Below are 19,872 nucleotides of genomic sequence, written 5' to 3'. Positions count from 1 at the left end.
GAAAGATTTTTTTTTTAAGTTCCCTCTTAAATGTGTTTATTTTATTTAGCTCAAACAGAAATAAGCTGGTGTGTGTCTTATCACCCACCCCCTTTCAAACCAGCTGGTGTTGAAGTCCAGAATGGCTTTCTGAATTGTATCTGGGTCTCTCCAGGTATTATCTGTAATAATATTTCTTATATGTAGAAAGGTATGCAGACATTCACATGCCTACTTTGGGTTTTAAACCAATTTTACACTTCTCTGAGAAAAAAAAAAAAGAAGAAGAAGAAGAAGAAGAAAAAGAAGGCAGAGTGCAAAAGTTATTTTAGACATGTAGTTATGCAAACCCTTCAACACATCCCGAAGGTGCCAGCCTTGTGCTTATAAGCAGTTTCAGAGCATTTCAGGTGTTCAGCATAATTTGCACTCTGATTGCTGTGCTCTCGCTGTGTTTGAGCTTTATTATTATTATTATTTTATTTTTTCCTTACCTTCAGACTAGCTCCCCGTTTCAAAGCGAAAGGGAACTACTGACAAAAATATGAAGGTGTTTTATCCTCTACTTAAATTGTAACTTTCTTTCAAATATTCTCCTCCGCTTTTGGGGGGTCCCCGGTTTGATCACGCGTGGAGGCAAGCGCAACCTTCAAGGAATAAAAGTTGAGTCTGCAGTTTCCCGGAGAAGTTTTGAAACTTCACGTTGGAGCGCAGCGCTGCTTGCTGACATTAATTGGGCGGCAAATTAACTTCCCCTTCCCTTCTGCTTTGTCTCTGCTTCCAGTGACGGTGGTGCTGTTCGCAGCTTTGAGGCGGCAGCGGAAAAAAGAACCTTTGATCATTTCCAAAGAGGACATCAGAGACAACATTGTCAGTTACAACGACGAGGGTGGCGGAGAGGAGGACACCCAGGCCTTTGATATCGGCACCCTGAGGAACCCCGAAGCCATCGAGGACAGCAAATTACGCAGGGACATCGTGCCCGAGGCCCTTTTTCTGCCCCGACGGACTCCAGCCGCTCGAGACAACACCGACGTCCGGGATTTCATTAACCAAAGGTTGAAGGAGAACGACACGGACCCCACCGCGCCGCCCTACGACTCCTTGGCCACCTACGCCTACGAGGGCACCGGCTCGGTGGCCGAGTCGCTGAGCTCGCTGGACTCGGTGACCACGGATGGAGACCAAGACTACGACTACCTTAGCGACTGGGGCCCGCGGTTCAAAAAGCTCGCAGACATGTACGGAGGCGTGGACAGTGACAAAGACTCCTAATGCGTTGCCTTTGTCACCTCGCAGTCCGCCGCCCAAGGACCTGCAGTGGCGACGCCCGCCTCCGTGTCCACTGCTCCGCGAAGGCTTCTCGGTGGTGCCCGTTCCCGACGTCGACGGCTGCAGTCCGGGGGGACCCAACGCGAGGGACTTTTTTCTAGTACACTTTTATGAGCTTCCAAGAGGCAAAGGTTTATTTTTTAGAGCATCCAGTTATCCATGTCGGTCAGCCCCCCAGGCCCCGTGCTGGAAGAGAGAACCAGGAGTGGTATTTTCCCTTGCTCTCCTAGGGCGGGTTGGGAACACGCTCAGTGTCACTGGCCCGGCCTCCCTACCACACTCCATTGACTCAGGTCAGCTGACTGCTCTGGCTGTACATTTCACACGCTAATGAGATGAGGGACTGTGCTTTAACGATAAAAATATAGTTTTAGTGGGAAGAAATGAGGGAGGAACAACTGTGAGGTTGGTCCTGGTATATCCGCTTGCAAGGAGATTGATGGACTGTGTATATTGGGTGTGTTTTACGGGTGTGTCCCAAAGTATTTAAAATGGCATTTGCCTGTCCTATGTGTTCTTCAAGAACGTTTTCTGGCACCAGTGACTATTCAAAGCATCAAATCCACCAATGTTTTAAGATTCTGGGTCCTCTTTAGGACTAGAAACAAATCAAATGGTAATATTAAAAAACAACAAACAAAACATAATGATATCTCATTCCTGGCCACTAACTCATATTTTTTTTTATATATTAAACACACAAAAGTTTGCCCTTGCACCGTATAAAGAGAAAGGGAAAATAGCTAATGATGTCAACAAAGGAAATATTTAGCATATTTAAAGCTCGGGCCACCAAATGTACTACAGATCACTTAAAATTACTTCGACCATCAGTATCAGTAAACTAATCACAAGTAAGTCTAATTGTTTCAAATTCTCAAAGAAACTTTTCTGAGACAAATTTTAACTCCTTGTCTGTAGTTGTTGTCAGTATTATTCTAATATACTTGAAAGTAGCCGTGTGAAGTACAATTCATATTCTTGATGCTTCGTACACAATTAAGTTACATTAGTAAAGGTAGATTAGAAAAACTCAAATCCTGCCCTCAGAGTTTAATGGGGAAATGAGAGCCAGCCACACTTGAACCTGATAACTTGTCCTTCACATCTGGAAACATCTATATATTTATATGATGTGATATAGATATATTGTTGAGATCACAGTGAAAAACTACACATTACATGTTTGGAAGACACTTACGAAGGGAAAAATTTGGTTCCCTTCAACGAGAGTGTTTAAGATGGTATTAAAATGATAGTTGACATTCAAAAGCATTAATATTTTTCCATTGTTTTTAACTTCGTTGCTATGGCAACCCTGCCATCCTTGTCTTTGAACCAATGATAAAGTAATGGTCTCAAACTACAACAGAAAAGTAATGTACAATCCATCCAATCTATTATTTCTCTAATTATGCAATTAGCATCATAGTTATTATCCAGAGGACCCAACTGAACTGAACTAATCCTTTTGGCAGGTTCAAATCATTTATTTCATATGGCTGTTCTAATGATTTGTATCATTAGAATCTTACATTGTGCAGTCATCAGAAAATTCCAAAGTACTGTAATGAAAACATTGTTGTTTCAAAAACTTAGAAAAGAAAAAAAAAAAAACCCAGGCTCTGTATATATCTATATATCTATATATCTATATATATTATGTACTTAAGAATATGCTGACTTCAATTATTAGTCTTAGGGATTTATTTTCAATTAATGTTAATTTTCTACAGATAATCTTAATGTCATTTCCATTTGGAGATACTGTCATATTAGCACATACTTTCTATTTGGAACACACTGTTGTTTAGTTAAGTTTTAAATAAGCGTGTTACCCAGGAAGCAAAGACGGCACCCTTAAAATAAGAGAAATGTAGTCTTTTGGGTTACCCAATTAGAGTGAAAAGTTTTTTAACCATATTATTCCTTGTGTTTCCTGAATGGCTTCCTATTTTGTAATGGACTTCCCTGTATACTAACAAGTATTTCATGTTTTCAGGGTTTTCTTTTGCTAGTTCTTCACACACACACACACACACACACACACACACACACAGAGGAATGCAAACAAAATACTATGGGAGGGTTTCACTGTAATGAATATCATAGTCACAGTTAAGTGTTGAAAAAGATAGCTTAGTAAAGTTAATTAGTAAGAACTAGTTATTCATAGCAATAGAATACCACCTTAATCACATGACTTACTGTAAAATTAAAGAGCTCTCTGTCCTTATGTTTCATGTCATGTAATAAATTGTATCAAGAAAGATAGTCCTGTAAAAAAGAAAGTTATCATCAGAAGTCTTCCTTTTGAACTTTTGGGTTAATTGGAATGTCTGAGGGTTGACGCTAGCAACTTCCAATGTTTAACGGTAAGGTTTATTCTCTCCTCATAAGTGAAAGTAAGTAGTTCTGTAGTGGAATGTTTGAGATGTAATTGGCAGGTATATTATCCCACCTTGAAGACGGTACAGTGAACCAAGAACAAGTGAATATGACTAAATATTGAAATAACTGCTTAATCTCTTACCATAAAACCTGATGATGAAGTGACTCTCTAAGAAATTGGATAATTTAAGATTAGAGCTGAATATTTTAGTACTAGGGTCCTGTAAGTGTTCTCTGAAAATTAATACTCTCTGATGTCATGGAAATAATGAGAGCCATACTTCCATCATTCTGTGTGTGTCTCTCTTCCTTCCCACCAGGATACCGGGTCAAGGATCCCAGTGAACATAAATGATTACTAGAGGAAAAAAAAATTAGTTTTCAGCTCAGTTTTCAGAAAGTCTCTTTCCTGATAGTAGATGTCAGTGACAAGAAAGATGGCAGGAAAATGGGAAGAGGTAAAATTTAATATTTGCTTTGGTCACTGAGAAACTACAATTCATTCATTATAAGCAGATGACTTTTATGGATTGTTTCAAGGACATTGAGGCCCTTCTGAAAAATTTTTCCCCTCCATTCAAAGGGAAGAGTTTCTTCAAACCACTAAGATGTTCCCTAAAATAAGCTGGAATTTTTAAAATGTTAAGCTGCTGTGCATAAGTTTACAACCCCATCACTTCATGGCCACTTTCTGCTGAAAGGCCTAAACATTTGTCCCAAAATAAAAAATGAAATCAAATGGGGGAAGAGATGGTTCCATGGAATCATAAGTGAGGGATTCTAGGCACAGTGAATAAATGTTTTTTTACAGAGCTTTTTAGCCTTACAGTTCAGTTGCATAAAAGGAGTTTCAGATACAAATTGACTCCATTTTCAAATGGAACAAAACCTGGTGATTCAATTTTAACTCATTAAAAAAAAAAATTGGTTTAGTGTTCATTTTCAGCTCCAAAAAGTTGTACAAAAATTTCTTAAAAGTTGAATCTCTATCTTGGAAGCATCCAAATTTTGTGAATCCAAGTTAACTTTAGAATGTTTCCATTACTTTCATTTTTAAGTACATCAATATTAGATGTCCTGATTTGCTAAGCGAACCTTACATCAAATGCTTTGCCTTGAAATCAGTATTTCACTGAAGATAATAATATATAAACTATGAGTTAAGAATTCCTCAATTCTATAAACTTGAGGACCACAAAAGTATATAGATGAAAGGGAAGAACAGAGTTGATTCTTGGGCCCAAACTAAATATTTAAATCAGACACACCTAAATTAATTTTCCCTAGGAACCAAACCACCGAATAAATTATCTTACCCTACTCCCTAGTTTTGAAGCAATATAATTACTTTGGAAGAACGCTTTAGAAAGTCATGATTCCCCACTATTTTGAAAGGTATCCTCTAAAAAGGATCATTTTAGAGTAATTTCATTCTTTATGTTTTTGTCTAGATGAAGTCTTTTTTTTGAATTGTGACAGGGCCAATGCTTGACACAGCCAAGCATTTATATTTAACACTAAAACCCAGCCTCCTTTATCAGGTTATAAGAGTAGAAAGATTAAGACTTAGTACATGGATCCTCAGGAAGATGAACTATTTTCTCAAGTCTAACAAACAGCTTTCTTTTCCAGAGAATACAGAATTACAGAATGGTCTCCTTAAAAGTTCAGTGACTATTAGGTTTGCAGCATTTTTAATCTCCCTTTGGCATCTTTATGGAATAGTTTTCTAAAGGGGTAATTCTCTCTACTAAAAAATATCAGACCCTGACCGTATTCAGTGTGCAGAGGAATACCCTCTTATAAAGGAAATACGTTGACTCGCACACTTGTTAAAAGTTAATAAAGAAATAGCTCATTTTTAAAGCCAGAAGTTTATGGTCTCTGCATCGTCAATTTAACTTAAGCATTACTGAGACAATCTTTAATCTACTCCGCATTTTGTAATACCTTATTTATGATGCATTTTCATTTTTTAATTTGGGGGGAATGTTAGTCCGATAGATGAAAGTGCCAAAAGGAGGTCAAATGGAAACAAAGCCTATTACCCACTGTATTTCAGACAGGACCGAGGCACTTAGCCTGAGAGCCACTGGGTTATTAGATTAATTTCAAAAGAGCTTTTACAAGTTGCTTAATTCCATTTTTTTTTAAACCCATGGACCACAAACTCAAATTTCTCTTCAAATGGGGTTAATCTGACAAATGAGGCATGGACCCAGCGTTGTGGAAAAAGCATTCCGCTATAATGAGATCTTGGTCTTTCTTGCGAGACAGTGTTATTTATGTAAATATGTCTAGAGGCACCTTCTATAAGCTTTTAGTTTTCTATGATCTATTAGTTTAGTGTTTATTAAGGAATCAAATGTATAGAACTACTAGACATTCAGGGCGAATGCTGTGTAGCAAACCAACTTGTCTGCTCGAAAGAAACATAGGAACGCTTCAAAACCACCGTATTGTTTTGTTTGTGATTATTTTCATTGCTTTGAAAGTAAACTGCCTAAGAATAGGCCTTATAATAAATACTACGTGCGTCCTCAGTCGTACCAAGCTAAGGCGATTTGGCATTCTCCTACTGTGATTTGTGATTTTAAATCCAGAAAATAAAAGCTTTTTGGTATTGATTGTTTTTAATTAAAAATACTCCCAAGTATAAATTGAAGCTGATGCCACCCTTGAAGATTTGCTGGCTGGGATGCTCAGTCGATGGCTTTTCTCAGTATCATTGGTCCCTGGCAATGAGAACACCTGATGGAAACAACCCCTGCTCAGCTTTCATTCACATTTCTAGCTGGGGATATTTTCATAACTTCACAGTTTACATGAGAAAGTTTCCTGTGTTGGAAGGAGAGGTAAGACAATGACCTTACAGCTCAGTGTGGCCGCGCCTTTTGTTGTAGTCAAATGGCAAAAACACGCTCCTTGAAATGGCTTCTTTTATTTTCCTTTGTTTTCTTAGACGTATACATTTGAAAAGAATGCAATTTAAAAAGTGATTTCTCACAAAGAGTAAATATGCCTTTTGCAAATCAATTTTTGTAACAAGTTATTTATATGATATTACTTAATAAACTGTTTTTTTTCTAACTTGTTTTTTTTCAATTCTCTCAACCTATTGTTTTTAATCAGAGATTTCAAAACAATGTACATGCTGTTACACACTTTATATCTTTCTAAATCTGCTGTTTGAACCTCTCAAATAGCTAAGTAAAGCCAACTTGTTATACGATAATTAGCTTGTAAACAATAGTTTCTCCCAGCCAGCATTATACATCATTGGTACTGCCCTGCAGACTCCTTACTGCTGGGGCATCAAGAATTCTACTGTTATTTATGGAATTGCTGTATTAAGAAGAAAGCTGTTTATCCTCCTGGTAATTGCTTTAGATAAAGAAAGACAGTTCTATATTTTTGCCCATCCCAACTCTCCATCCTTTATTTCACTCCCATAGAAAAGCAATGTCTATGGATCTCTGATTTAAAAAAGAGCAAGAAAAAGCAAGAGCCAGGCCAGAGGGAAATAAGGATAAAATCCTTCCACCGTTCTGATACTATGAGTAAATAAAATGTTTTTAGCGTATTCAGAGCTATAATATTTCATATGCTGGTTCTTTTTTAAGCTGCCTCCTATTTCTATAGATGCTGTTTCATAATTTTTTCAGCTGAGAGAATTCATAGCTTTGCAAAGGAGATTTTCATTTATTCATTCATTGTTCAGTAGTAGGCAGTCCACTGTGTGCTATGAAATATTCGACAGTAAGCCAAATAAATATATTTTCCCTTCTCTCCAGAAGCTCATGGTCCAGGAGGAAGGGCTGCCATAAACTCAAAAGTATAGTATCCACCTGAAGGTGGCAGGAAGGTGTCTTCAGAGAGGTAGAGATACAAGTGTTCACTGAAAGGAGAAACTATTTCTGCCTGGCTGGAGGAGTGTGTGGGAGGTTTAGGAATTAGTAGTACTGAGATAAACGGAGATAAGAAACCAAAACGAATAGCAGGGGAAAGAAAGAAAAGAGGGATGTTTAAGCAATGCCATTGATCTCAGCTGAGACTCCCTGAAGGAGACCATGCTGGGAAAATTCACATGGTGCCAGCACACGGAGGATCATTAATACCATAGCAGCTGGTCTTGTGATTTTTTGTGATTTTTTTTTGCCATGTGGTTTAACGTTATTGGTGGGAAATAGAAACCCATGGAAAGGAATGATGGTATTAGAAACACACATTTTTGAAGGGCATGTACGTTGCACAGTAGTATGCACGGTGTACTAGAGCTAAGCCTCTCCCCTGCGCCCCCAGATCTTCATGACCCCAAGGCAAGCGGGGTCTGCAGGATCTGGGAAACTACCTTGACCTAAAGGTAACATAGGCAGGAAGGGCAGTGTGCTGTCACAAGGACCCAGTTCAGGAAGCAGATTCCTGCAAACGTTTAGACAGTCTAAGCCATTTCCCATCACCAAAACAAACCACTTCCCATAATAGTTACTAGTATGTATTAGAGTAATTCACTCTAGCTGCTGTAACAGACAAAATCCAAAGTCTCCATAAAGTTTGTCTCACTCTTACGGTGTTCAGGGTGGTGGTGAGCCTTTCTCCCTCTTGTAGGTATGCCATTTGGAGCATCCTGCCTCCAACGTTTAAAGTGGCCAGGGAGGAAAGTTTGCTGAATGATCATATGAGATGTCTCTAGGGGGGCAGGGCCTAGACATGGCCTATATCGTTTCTACTCATATCTCATTGGCCAGAACTCAGTCATATGGCCCCAAACTAACTGGACAGAGGCTGGGAGATGTAGACAGGCAAAGACTTGTGTTCCTGGTGATAACACTCTGGTGAGTGTAACTTACATGTAAGATATACTTAATATGTGTCTGCCACTTATAGGTTCAATGTCTGTCAATCTTGCAATATCATTCCCAATTCCCTCCAGTTTCAGTCATCATAATAAGCCACATCCCATAATAATCATGGGGTTGTTATCAAAAGCGCTAATAGGAAATCATCCACAAATTGAAACTTCATTTTGAAAACCTCTTTATTTTTTTAAATGTTTGTTTATTTATTTATTTACTTATTTTGAGAGAAACAGAGAGCAAGGGAGGGGCAGAGAGAGGACAGAGAGAGAATTCCAAGCAGGCTCCCTGCTGTCAGCACAAGAGAAGGACATGGGGCTCAATCTCATGAACCATGAGATCATGACCTGGGCCAAAATCAAGAATCAGATGCTTAACTGACTGAGCCACCCAGTTGCCCCTGGAAACCCCTCTAAAAGCTATTAGTCTGTCATTGCTGACTTCAGTGCCCATAGTAGATATTTCTAATTAATTGACTCATAGATCTCCCAGATGTAGCCTTAGAATCCCTAACAGGAATGCCCTAGTGGCCATCAACAATAGAATAATATGGACCTATTTGCTATCCCTAACCTAAGAGATTAAGTTCTCCAGTGGAAGACATATTTTTCTTTTTTCTTTCTTTTTTCAAAAATGTTTTTAATTTACTTTTGAGAGAGAGGGAGACAGAGAGAGAGAGAGAGAGAGAGAGAGAGAGAGAGAGAGGCAAAGAGAGAGAGAGAGAATGGGAGCAGGGAAGCAGCAGAGAGAGAGGGGGAGACACAGAATCTGAAGCAGGCTCAAGGTTCCAAGCTGTCAGCACAGGGCCCAACGCGGGGCTCAACCTCACAAACCATGGGATCGTGACCTGAGCCAAAGTCGGATGCTTAACTGACTGAGCCACCCAGGCACTCCAAGACTTATATTCTTTCATTTTAAGTTTTGTTGACTACCCACCACTGCCATTTGGAAAGAGCATTCTGATCCTCAGATTGTGAAAAATTTGGAATAATTAAGGAAGCTAAAAGGCTCAGCCTGCCATTATAATTAGCCTACATCTTTATTTCATAAATCTGAACCAACAAGCATGTATCTCTTTGTTGATTAATTTCAGCTTGGGGATGGGGGGTGCATCTCCCCTCAGCAATACTCCTGAACCTCTGCATTCATTCTGCAAAAGTCACATGAGAACCTGTGATAGGCCTAGCACAAACCAAGGTGATAGGGATACAGGGGTAAAAAGACAAGAGACACTCCCTGCTCTACACATACCCTTCTCTCGAGGACTGCCACGATTGTAATCTTGCATTATTAATCTTGGTTTGCCTGACTAAACATTTTGTGTATTGAATGACATCCTGATTCTTTAGATCACTTTTCTAGGTCTCATATTCCTGAATTCAATACTTTTCTAAATATGCTATGAATAGATATGGCTCTTTAAAAGAAGTAGATTGTCTCCTACTTCTGTCTATGATATACTTATTCCTTTTTTTAAATGTCTTTCTTGACATATTAGATCATCTTTATTGCTTCCTGAGCCATTTAGTCTCAAAAACTAAACTTTTAATGGCAAATATGTCTTGTTTGCACATTGGTAAGAAAATGTCTCCTTATAGTCAGTAAAGGATAGGTTTTATTAAAGCTTTTAACTTTGCTTAGCTGCCTGATAATAGTGCCTTACTTTTATATAGCACTTTAGAAAAAACTATTATATACATGACTTAATATAACTCCCACAAAAACCCTGCACAATAGGCTATACTATTCCCATTACACAAACAAACAAAGTGGGGTCATTTGTCCTGAGGTCCCATCACAGGAATTAGAACTAAAATCACTTCTTTTAACCCAGGTACTGCAAGACTACCACTGAACCCTACATCTTCCTCTTTGTATGCGTAGTCCCATCTCATCCATGTGAGAGAAATATTTATTGGGAGGGAAAAAGGATTCTTTTCTCCTTTCTACAAATTCAGATGAGGTTGGACTCTGCTGAGGGCTGTAGCCTCAAAGACATTCCTATCTGTAAGATCAGTCTAAATGGTCTATGAAAAAAAAAAAGGCTGAAAAGCAAAAATCTGCCTATTGACCCCAGTTATCCAACTGATTTCAATGATAAAATTAGAACAGTGTTCCCAAAGAAAAGTATTCCCAAGAAACATAAACATCCACCCAAGACAGCAAAAGCTTTGTTTATGTGATAATAATCTTGACAATATCGATAGTTCAGACATCAAATTGTGGTAAGCCCTCTGTTGGGAAGCAATGCCCTATAACAGGAGAGGGAAAAGGCAGGGAATGAGGATGTCCTGTTGCTCCTTAAGCAATTCAGATTTCATAACTGAATCAGGAGCTGTGGAGGAAGGAGGGAGACTTGCTCTGTCCACGAGCACCCATTAACTCCTGGCACCCTACCCAGTAACATGGTGGCTGTGAAATCCCCAGAAAATCCAGCTGCCCAGTGAGGTGGTGTCTGTGTGGCAAAGCAGGAGCTACAAATCTTTGCTCATAAACTACAAGTAATGCATTTTCCATATTTTTCTATAACTGAGCTTAATTTCTGTTTTGGACCTTAATCCTGTGAGCAACAGAAAGTCAACATTAGTCATTTGGGGTTTCTTTCCACAAGCCCTCCCTCATATTATAGTGAACTTCTAAGAGTCTAAGATGACATAAAGAGTTGGGGTAGCCAGAAGAGGAGGCAGTTAGAGCTTAAAGCTAACCTGTTCAGGGAGCTGGGAAGTGTGGATGGATTCCAGGAAAAACACAAAACAAAACAAAACAAAAAACAGCGTAATTCTCTTAGCCCTCCCTGTCTGTTCTCCCACTCTTCACAAAATGGGAAGGCTAAAGTTTATTGATCAGAAGTGTCTTTATGTTATTGTCATTATTTCTCATTCTCAGAAGGTCAGGATCAAAAGCTTAAGAAAGACACCTGATTCTCTCCTGACTTACGACTTCGGCAGAGATTCAGAAAGAGCTGAAAGTTACCTCAGAATGTCAATGTCTCAAATTTAATGCTAATTTATAATGGTGTTTTCTTTTCCTTTACTGTCTCAAACATTACAAAAATTATTCCTTTATAGTATTAAAATATATTAAATAGTATGGTAAGATTGAACCAGTCTTCAATGATTTCTGAACATCTATGTGATGAGAACGTTAGTATCTACTTTATAAGTAAAATATATTTTTTTCTTTATCATAAATCAAGAAGATCACAACAAAGTGTTTTTGGATTTGTGAATACATTTACATGAAAAATCTTGTAAAGTTACAAAAATTAAATCACAATTGAATATGTATTTAACAAATAATTTATGTTGGAAACAAAAAACATGATACATCCAGACTGTTTAGTTCCTTTTGGATCCAAAGTAATATATCTACCTTAAAAGAATTTGGCAAAATGACACCAAAATTCAAATAACAGCTCTCAGGTGAGAAAGGTTGAGAGACAGACTGATTCCAGCACTAAGACCGAGCATTAAGACTTGAGCTGGGAGCACTAGTGCCTACAGCAAAGTCCAGTCCAGCTCCAGAAACAGTGAGGGCGATTTGATGTACTCCACAGGCCACAGGACATTCCAAACGTTGGAAACTCCATCTTCATTTTATTAAACATATTTAAATGTACCCATACCTCACCTTAGAGACATTAATCAGGTGGCAATTTACTAGTTTATGTAATATTGTCATATACGCCATTGGACTTCTATTGAGATATTTTTTTTGCAACTTTCCTTCTGTATTTTGAAGTCCCCATTTTAAAATTTAGGCTTTTTTGGACTGTAGCTCATCTGAGAGCAAATGGGTACTGTGTGTATTATGCCTAATATGTTCAAAGACATCCTAAAGTGAAGACAGGATTTGGGAATCTGCATTTACGGCAAGTTTCCCAGTGATTTTTACACACACCAGAATTCAAGACAGATGTGAAGCTATTGAAGCAGTAAAGGCGAAGGCATACTTGAGGAACTGGGGGTAGATCAGTTTGACTAGCAAAGAAGGCTCTGAAGGGATGAGGAGAGATGTAAGTTCTACTACTCTTGCACATGCCTTCCAATTTTCCTTTACCTACTGGATGCAAAGCTTGTTTGGCAAATGATAAAGAAAGTAACACAGGTGCCCTCCCTAGAAAAGTGTGCAAGTTTCCAGTTAAAAAAGCAGGAGTAGGGGCACCTGGGTGGCGCAGTCGGTTAAGCGTCCGACTTCAGCCAGGTCACGATCTCGCGGTCCGTGAGTTCGAGCCCCGCGTCGGGCTCTGGGCTGATGGCTCAGAGCCTGGAGCCTGTTTCCCATTCTGTGTCTCCCTCTCTCTCTGCCCCTCCCCCGTTCATGTTCTGTCTCTCTCTGTCCCAAAAATAAATAAATGTTGAAAAAAAAAATTTAAAAAAATAAAAATAAAAATAAAAAAGCAGGAGTAGTTGATACATATCTATTTAAAACTTCAGGTAAGCTCTCCACTCCCCCACCTTTTTTCTTTTTTTCTTTTTTTTTTTTTTTTCCAGAACTTTTCTGGCTACTTTCCCTGCATGTGTCAGTCAATAGGTAAATAATTGAAATCCCTCTAGAGTTGATTCACCTAAGCATTTGCTTCTATTTCTCTCTTCTTAAAGTCAGCTGTTATTCTATGAGCCTCAGCTGGGGAGCGCCTCCTCTCCCAGGGCCCAATCAGAGTACCACTTCAATTAGCTTAATTGGAAGAAGACACAACCAAACTTCCAATTAAAGTTCTAAAGGAGCTATTAGAACAGCTATTTTTGTCTTTTCAGAAAAAGCTCTCCTAATAGTCACTTTTTAAAAGGTAAAAATCCTTAAAGGAGAAAAGGTGAGCATAATCAGATCAATTACTGCTCTTAGTCATTCCTGGAACTAAAGTTGGGTCTTTTCACTTAGGTAATTTGGAAGTAAGCCACCTATTCATTATTTTATTAATTTTAATTATTATTAAACTAATATATGTATGTTGTCTACAATGCCCAATAGTTCTATAAATAAAGCTTACAGCAAAAACTTACCCACTCAATACCATTCCCTTACCCAGAGGTAACACCCTTCAACTTCTCCAGATAGCTTTTCTAGAGTTTACTTCCACATTTCTAAATAATGCTCATATTAGGTTGAATCATAAGAAATGGTCATTTAGTGGCTAAAAAAGTGGTTAGTATCAACAACTTCAGATAGTTCAAAGTAAAGATACTATTTCTTGGGTTTCCAGTTTTGAAAATTGTCCATTGACTTCTTGCTATGGAGAGTAAAATATCTAGATTTACTGCAACACCCTCAACGCGTACACACATGCGGGCTCACGTGTGCACGCATAAACACAGATGCTCACTTCACCATCCATCCAATATAGTTACAGCACAGCTGGTAATTAAGAGTTTACATTTACCCTATGTGTATATGCTCACAGTTGAGCCTTATACTGTACTATAACTTAACTTTCTCATTCAACTTAATTTTTTCCTGAAAATCATAATTACCTCTCTTTAAATAATTTGCTTAGCTTTGTACACACCTATCATAATTCAGTCACAAACTTCCTGACACGATTCTTAAATTCCTTTCAACCATGTAATCTCTAGTACTCTTCTGTTGCTTGCAATATCACTCCAGAAATTCTCCATCTCTCTGATGTCATGAATAATTTTTTAAAACATTTTCTTCTGCTCTCCGCTGCTTATCTCTATGTTTTTATAAATTTCTCTTCAGTGTTTGCTTTGGTCTTTTTCTTCCACATGAAAAGTCTTCCTCAAATGTCTAGCGATTGCTAGCTGTCTTTTCATACTTAATAGTGAGGTCCTGAAAAGCTAAGGAGAAGCTCTCTGTGTCCATTGGTGGGCCTCACCACAATGGAGGAAACTGATGATTTCACTGGAGCATTTATAAATCTTTTGTCTTGGGTCAGTTTCCACTGAGAGGATACCTCCCATCTCCTCCCTGGGGGTCCAAGCCTGGCTGCCAATATTAGGAGAGCTTTACATGGGAGAAGGAATTGGGAGGATCCCAATGTTCATAATATAGATTTTCACTTAACCATCTTGAGGTACAGCTCTTCCTGCTGCCCTCAACTGTACCCGCTGTTCCTAAGCAGGGAAACAGAAGTGAAGAAAAGTTACCTGGATATGCAGGGTAGGAAGAGGATCTGGGATCTACGTGCTCCTGATACAGATTCACAGTCAATCTGTTTTCAGCCACTCCCCACACTCAGACAATCAGAGGTCCCTGGCACCCCTAATTCCTGACATTATTATGGATTATTATGAATCAGCTTGCTTCTTACTGGATCCCCACCCCATGCTTGAAATTAGGCTTCAACTACTCCATTCTGCGAAGTAAGTTGCCACTCATTTATCTTCCTTTCATTTCTTAAAGTTTTTTGTTTTAATGTGTTTTTCCTATGTTCATTCAATCAGTGAATATGAATGAATATTTATTGTGATAGATATCTGGGACTACAACTTCGAACATAACAAAAATTTGGGGTTTACAGTATAGCAGAAAAAAAGATAAATAAGCGGGTATAATCAAATGCTGTCATAGAAGTATGGGGGGTATGGATACTATAAACTGTGGCTTCTGAGAGGAATAAATGATTATCCTAAACAGTGAAAGAGAGTCAAGCATGAAATGAGATGAAGAACAGCCAAATGAAATGAACAGTCTATGAGAAGACTCAAAATTGACACAGACCATGGTACATTTAGATAACTTTAAAAGTTGGGTGATTGGAGTATCGTGCAAGGGAGAAGCATGTTGAGATATGAAAGGCAAGGAGAGTGGAGACAAGGTCATAAAGAGTAGTATAAGACCGTTTAAAGAGTTTGTACTTTATTCTAAGATGGAACCTATGATAAGACTTAGAAAAGGGGAGTAGTAAGATTTTCTTTTGAAAGATATTTCTGGCTCTAGTGTGGAGAAAGTCTGGGGAGATGGAATTATAAGCAAGCAGACACAAGAGAAAGCTAGTGTGCTCATTTAGACAGGAAGTGAAAATATCTGGTACTAACCCAGTGGTAACAGTAATTTCATGTTTATGTCCATGAACTCAGGAGAGATTTAGAATGATTTTGCTGACTGATTAGATTGTGGGCCATCCCTACATGTTTCTGGACTGAGTATGTATGTGGCTTGTAACACCATCAGAGACAAGGTCCCATAAAAGGAAAGGATTTGAAGAAAGGCAATCTGTTCAATTTAAGCATGCTAAGTTTAAGGTATTCGTGTGACATTCAAGAGAAGTCAAGCAGCAGTTGAATATATAGATCTGAAGTTTAAGAAAAGCAATCTGGGATACGGATGTAACCTAGAGAGCCAGCTGTATATAGATAACAATTTCAAGGTAGGAATGGATGAGATTGTGCAGGGAAAGTCTGTAGAGTGTTAAGGGAAGAAGGACACCCTTCTTCCAGAAGAACGCCAGCAATTAAAGGATAAACAAAACCAAAAAGAACCTGCTATGTAGGCTAAGAAATATTTTCTCAAGAATGAGGAGGAAATCAGGGGAGTTGGTGTTTCCAATTTAGGGAAAGGGTTATAATAAAGATGGAAAGGTCAACAGTATAAAATGTTACCCAGGGGTTATCTAAAATAAGAACTGACAAGTTACCAATGGACATAGAGAAAAAGAGGTAGTAGATGACCTTGGATATAGTGATTGCCGTGGAGATGGGACATTAGCCAGGTTGTTGGGTAAGGATGTGAGGTCCTGAACTTTGCCAACTCTCCAGAAATTAGGCAGTGAGAGAGTATAATGGTGAGGATGTGAGGTACTGAGAAGATGACAAATTTGGGGTCAGGAGCTTCTGGAGTTTCTGCAGAGAATAGGAGAAAGAGATGACTACAAAGAGAAGGCTTTCCAGGTAGCATTAAGGTCTGAGTTGTTTAAGACCATGAATTTGTAGGAGCTCCAGTCTCTATAGTCTGACATGATTAAAATTTGAGCCATCTCCTTTTCTCCAAAAGCTAAAATATGTAATGTGATATAAAGCAATTCACCTTTCCATCAAACTTGTAAGTTACATAGAAAATTTAGGGAAATAGTAATACTGTGTTTTATAGTACAATTCAGTGACATATTTAGCAGTGTTAAAGTTTCAATCTCTTGACAATCTACTTCATGGTTTGAAAGATCATGTTTCTTCATAGAAAAAGCCTTTAAATGAATCTCTTAAACAACCTATTTGATTATTCTTTTTCCCTTGGTTTCAAAGACTATTCATTAGATCCCTAGAGAATGAGCAGTTTCCTAAAAATGTCAATATCCCCCATTCTAATCTTGGGATCCCAATGCTGCACTGTCCTGACTCCTTTTGTTTTAAATCTATATGATTATCTTGGAAAACAGATGACCTGTATAATCAAGTCAGGCTTATCTCATTTCACCTGGAATTTTTTTAAAGCATTGGTGCTCAGATTCTCTATCCTCACTCAAATTTGGTTTACGTCTACTTCCATCAGAAAAGAGTCTTTTTAAGACTTTCCTTTGTTATTGGCGAGTAATATATAATGTATCTTTGAGGGGGACAAGGTTATTAAAGATATACCCTGTCATATTATTATGGTACATAAGGAATACTTTTTGACACCATTTACAATACATAATCAGTCCTTTTTATTGCTGCTTCATTGGTAAAGCCCTTTAGGAAATGGTATGCACGGTCAATACAATATGTTATACATCTTTGTTATCCATCAATGTATCAGCCGCATTATGTACACAGTAGACTCCCAATGAATATTTATTGAATACCTGAATGAGTGAATTTTTATATCTCTGAAGAAGAAGAGTTACTCTTTAATATCTACTCTTCAGGAATATCAAGCTGTGTCTAAAAGTAATCAGGTATGACAACTGTAATATTTTCCTAAGCTTTTGTGCCTTAAATTTTACATGCTTTCACATTCACATTCATTTCCAATAGTTAGTGCATAAAGCATCCTTTTCATGTTTGCAATGATCCCACATAGTCAAGATGCTCAGTGTTGAGCTATCACATACATTGACCTTGAAATCCCTGGGTAGTGTTGGATGGTGACTCTGGAAAAGACATTAATTTTTTTTTAATGTTGAATATTGCAGCTGGGCCTCTTAATAAAGGGAAAAGGGGTTGAATACCTGGGGGACAAGTGTTATACACACACTGAAAGGCAACACTCATCTCTTCTGAATACATGATAATGGAGAGGAGAATGGTGCTGAGCAAGCAGAACGTTCAGGATATTAGTGTGGACCATGGGAAAATGCTGCACAATCAAAGCTGACAGAAAAAAAGTCTCATCTAGCAGCTTCGAAAACGCTTTTTTGAAATTTCAAAAGTAGGTTTTTTTTTTTAAGGTTTGGGATTAATGTTGTTTCTGCATTTGGGGCCCTTTGTGAAAAGAAAACATTGTTTTCTGAAGATCACTACTTATGTCTATGGGTCTATTGTTGGGGAGTGTGACAAGGAGAAATAATTGAGGCACAACGCTAGAGAGTTCACGCCAGGAAAAAAGATTTTCTTAATCACTGGTTTAGATAAAAATAATGGTTTTCCAAACAAGCGTTAATGAAATGGATAACTTCTTACATGCAAAAAGTATTTTGTTCTAAGTTTACTCTCCACATCCCAAACATCCAAGACATTTAATGTGGGTTTTGCTTTCGGCAAACTCTTGTACTAACTTCTCTTTGTTTCTGTATCCATTTATTCAATTGCTTCTAAAAGCATTTGTCAGGCACCTGCTCCATGCAAAGTTCTTTAGAAAGCTATGTCAGAGATAAAAAGAGAGTAGGATTCTTGTTTATCCTGAAAGTGTTGTTAAATATTTTCATGCTGGGAATGGCTCAGCATTGTTCATTAAAAATGGTTGTATACACTCTCACCAGTTAGAAGAAAAAATTACTTGATACCTCTAGCTATTTTACCTGTAACAGATTCTTTTCTAACTAGTCTGTTATGTGGCTTAAGTTAATAAACTCACAAAGAGAAATTAATAGGCTACCTTTCCATTTGTAGAATTGGGTACATTGAATCATGCTTCTAAGTATTTCAAAGTCTTCTACTTTGCATTATTTTGCATAGATTGAGGAAAGAAAAAAGGTTTACAAAAAGTATTTTTCCCATCCGTAGTAAGATTTTTAAAAGAGACTAATAATCCAAATCACTAGTGTCCCTCCTTTCTCGTTTGAATTATTAATTCTTTTCATAGAATTAGAGGGAATGTTATGATAGATAAAAAAACAAATATTTAAGCATTTCTTATTGGTGTAAAATTGTATTTGATGCAACTAAATATCACCTGGGAGTACAATCATTTGATACGTTTTTTCATTGCTAACTTGTCTCTATATTTTCTATGAAAGAGAGTTTTATACATTTTTTAGATAATTTTCAAATTTGGAGGAAAACAGTATACCTTAAGTGTGTTAATAGAGCAGTGTTTTTATTATAACTTTCATAGTATTCATTTGATTAAACAAAATTATGTTACCAACAAATCTGCGTTCAAATATTTTTCTCAAGTATCAAAATAACTTGTAATTAAGGAGGATACTTAATTATCAGAGTTCATCATCCTTTGAGAATGCAATGTTATATCTGTAAAACCAAGTATGATAATAAAACATATGAACAAAAATACATGATATAAAACCCTGCATTTTTAAATTGGTTTGACATTTTTCCAATTGTCTACTGTGAATTACTCACTAGAAATAGAAAAAAAAATGAATGATTTTAAAACGTTAATAAGCTGGATGGATAAACAGGCAAACCAATGAATATACGACAGTGTTCTTGTAGACACCTGTTGAGACATGTGCCCAGCCTTGGTTGGCTGGGGGCTGACAATCAGATCTCCAGCCATAGTTGGTTACACAAATGCTTTTGGTGTCTCAAGCTTTGTTTCTGTTACTTATAGAGATACATACATAGTTTTGTTTGGATTATTTTGCATAGAGTGAGGAAAGTAAAGGGCTACTTATTTTGTTTCTTTTAAACAAACAAAATGTTACTAAGAAAACTCATGAAAGTGGTAGTTGCAGTGCAAATAAGAGACAATGGTCAGATCCCAGAAGACTGCTCAAAAAGTAATATGCTGATAGCAGAGGGAAGTCCATCCTGTCTTCCCACCTCCAACATGGCTGAGGAGTAGAAGCTGGCTAAGGCAGATCAGTCCAAAGCACCATAGATGGCACAAAGACCCTATGCTACCAACCTACCAAAGCAATAATAGCTCAATTAGGGGGCCTACCCATGCCTCAATGTCCCCTCAGTATGAAGGAAACCAGCCAAGAACTTCGCATCACATCTCTTTTCATTCCGTTCTTTAGCCACTGACACTT

At 37.8% G+C, this 19,872-nt stretch overlaps 2 protein-coding genes across 10 annotated transcripts in view; one reads left to right on the top strand and one right to left on the bottom strand.

Annotated features, from left to right (window-relative positions):
- The window catches only part of CDH6 (cadherin 6), a 127,364-nt gene extending 120,572 nt beyond the window's left edge, over positions 1–6,792 (top strand). For all 9 annotated transcript variants that reach the window (XM_019812349.3, XM_019812356.3, XM_045038462.1 and 6 more), the window contains one exon: positions 764–6,792. In XM_019812349.3, coding sequence (XP_019667908.1) covers positions 764–1,254 — 491 coding nt within the window. In that variant the 3' untranslated portion in view covers positions 1,255–6,792. The remainder of the gene's footprint in view (positions 1–763) is intronic.
- Positions 1–19,872, bottom strand: part of DROSHA (drosha ribonuclease III) — a 201,905-nt gene that overhangs the window by 14,342 nt on the left and 167,691 nt on the right. The gene's annotated exons all lie outside the window — the stretch shown is intronic.

Source organism: Felis catus, chromosome A1, assembly GCF_018350175.1.
Source record: "Felis catus isolate Fca126 chromosome A1, F.catus_Fca126_mat1.0, whole genome shotgun sequence".
NCBI classification, from domain to species: domain Eukaryota; kingdom Metazoa; phylum Chordata; class Mammalia; order Carnivora; family Felidae; genus Felis; species Felis catus.
The sequence above is the reverse complement of the archived record's forward strand: the minus strand, read 5'-3'. Positions and strand labels throughout refer to the sequence as shown.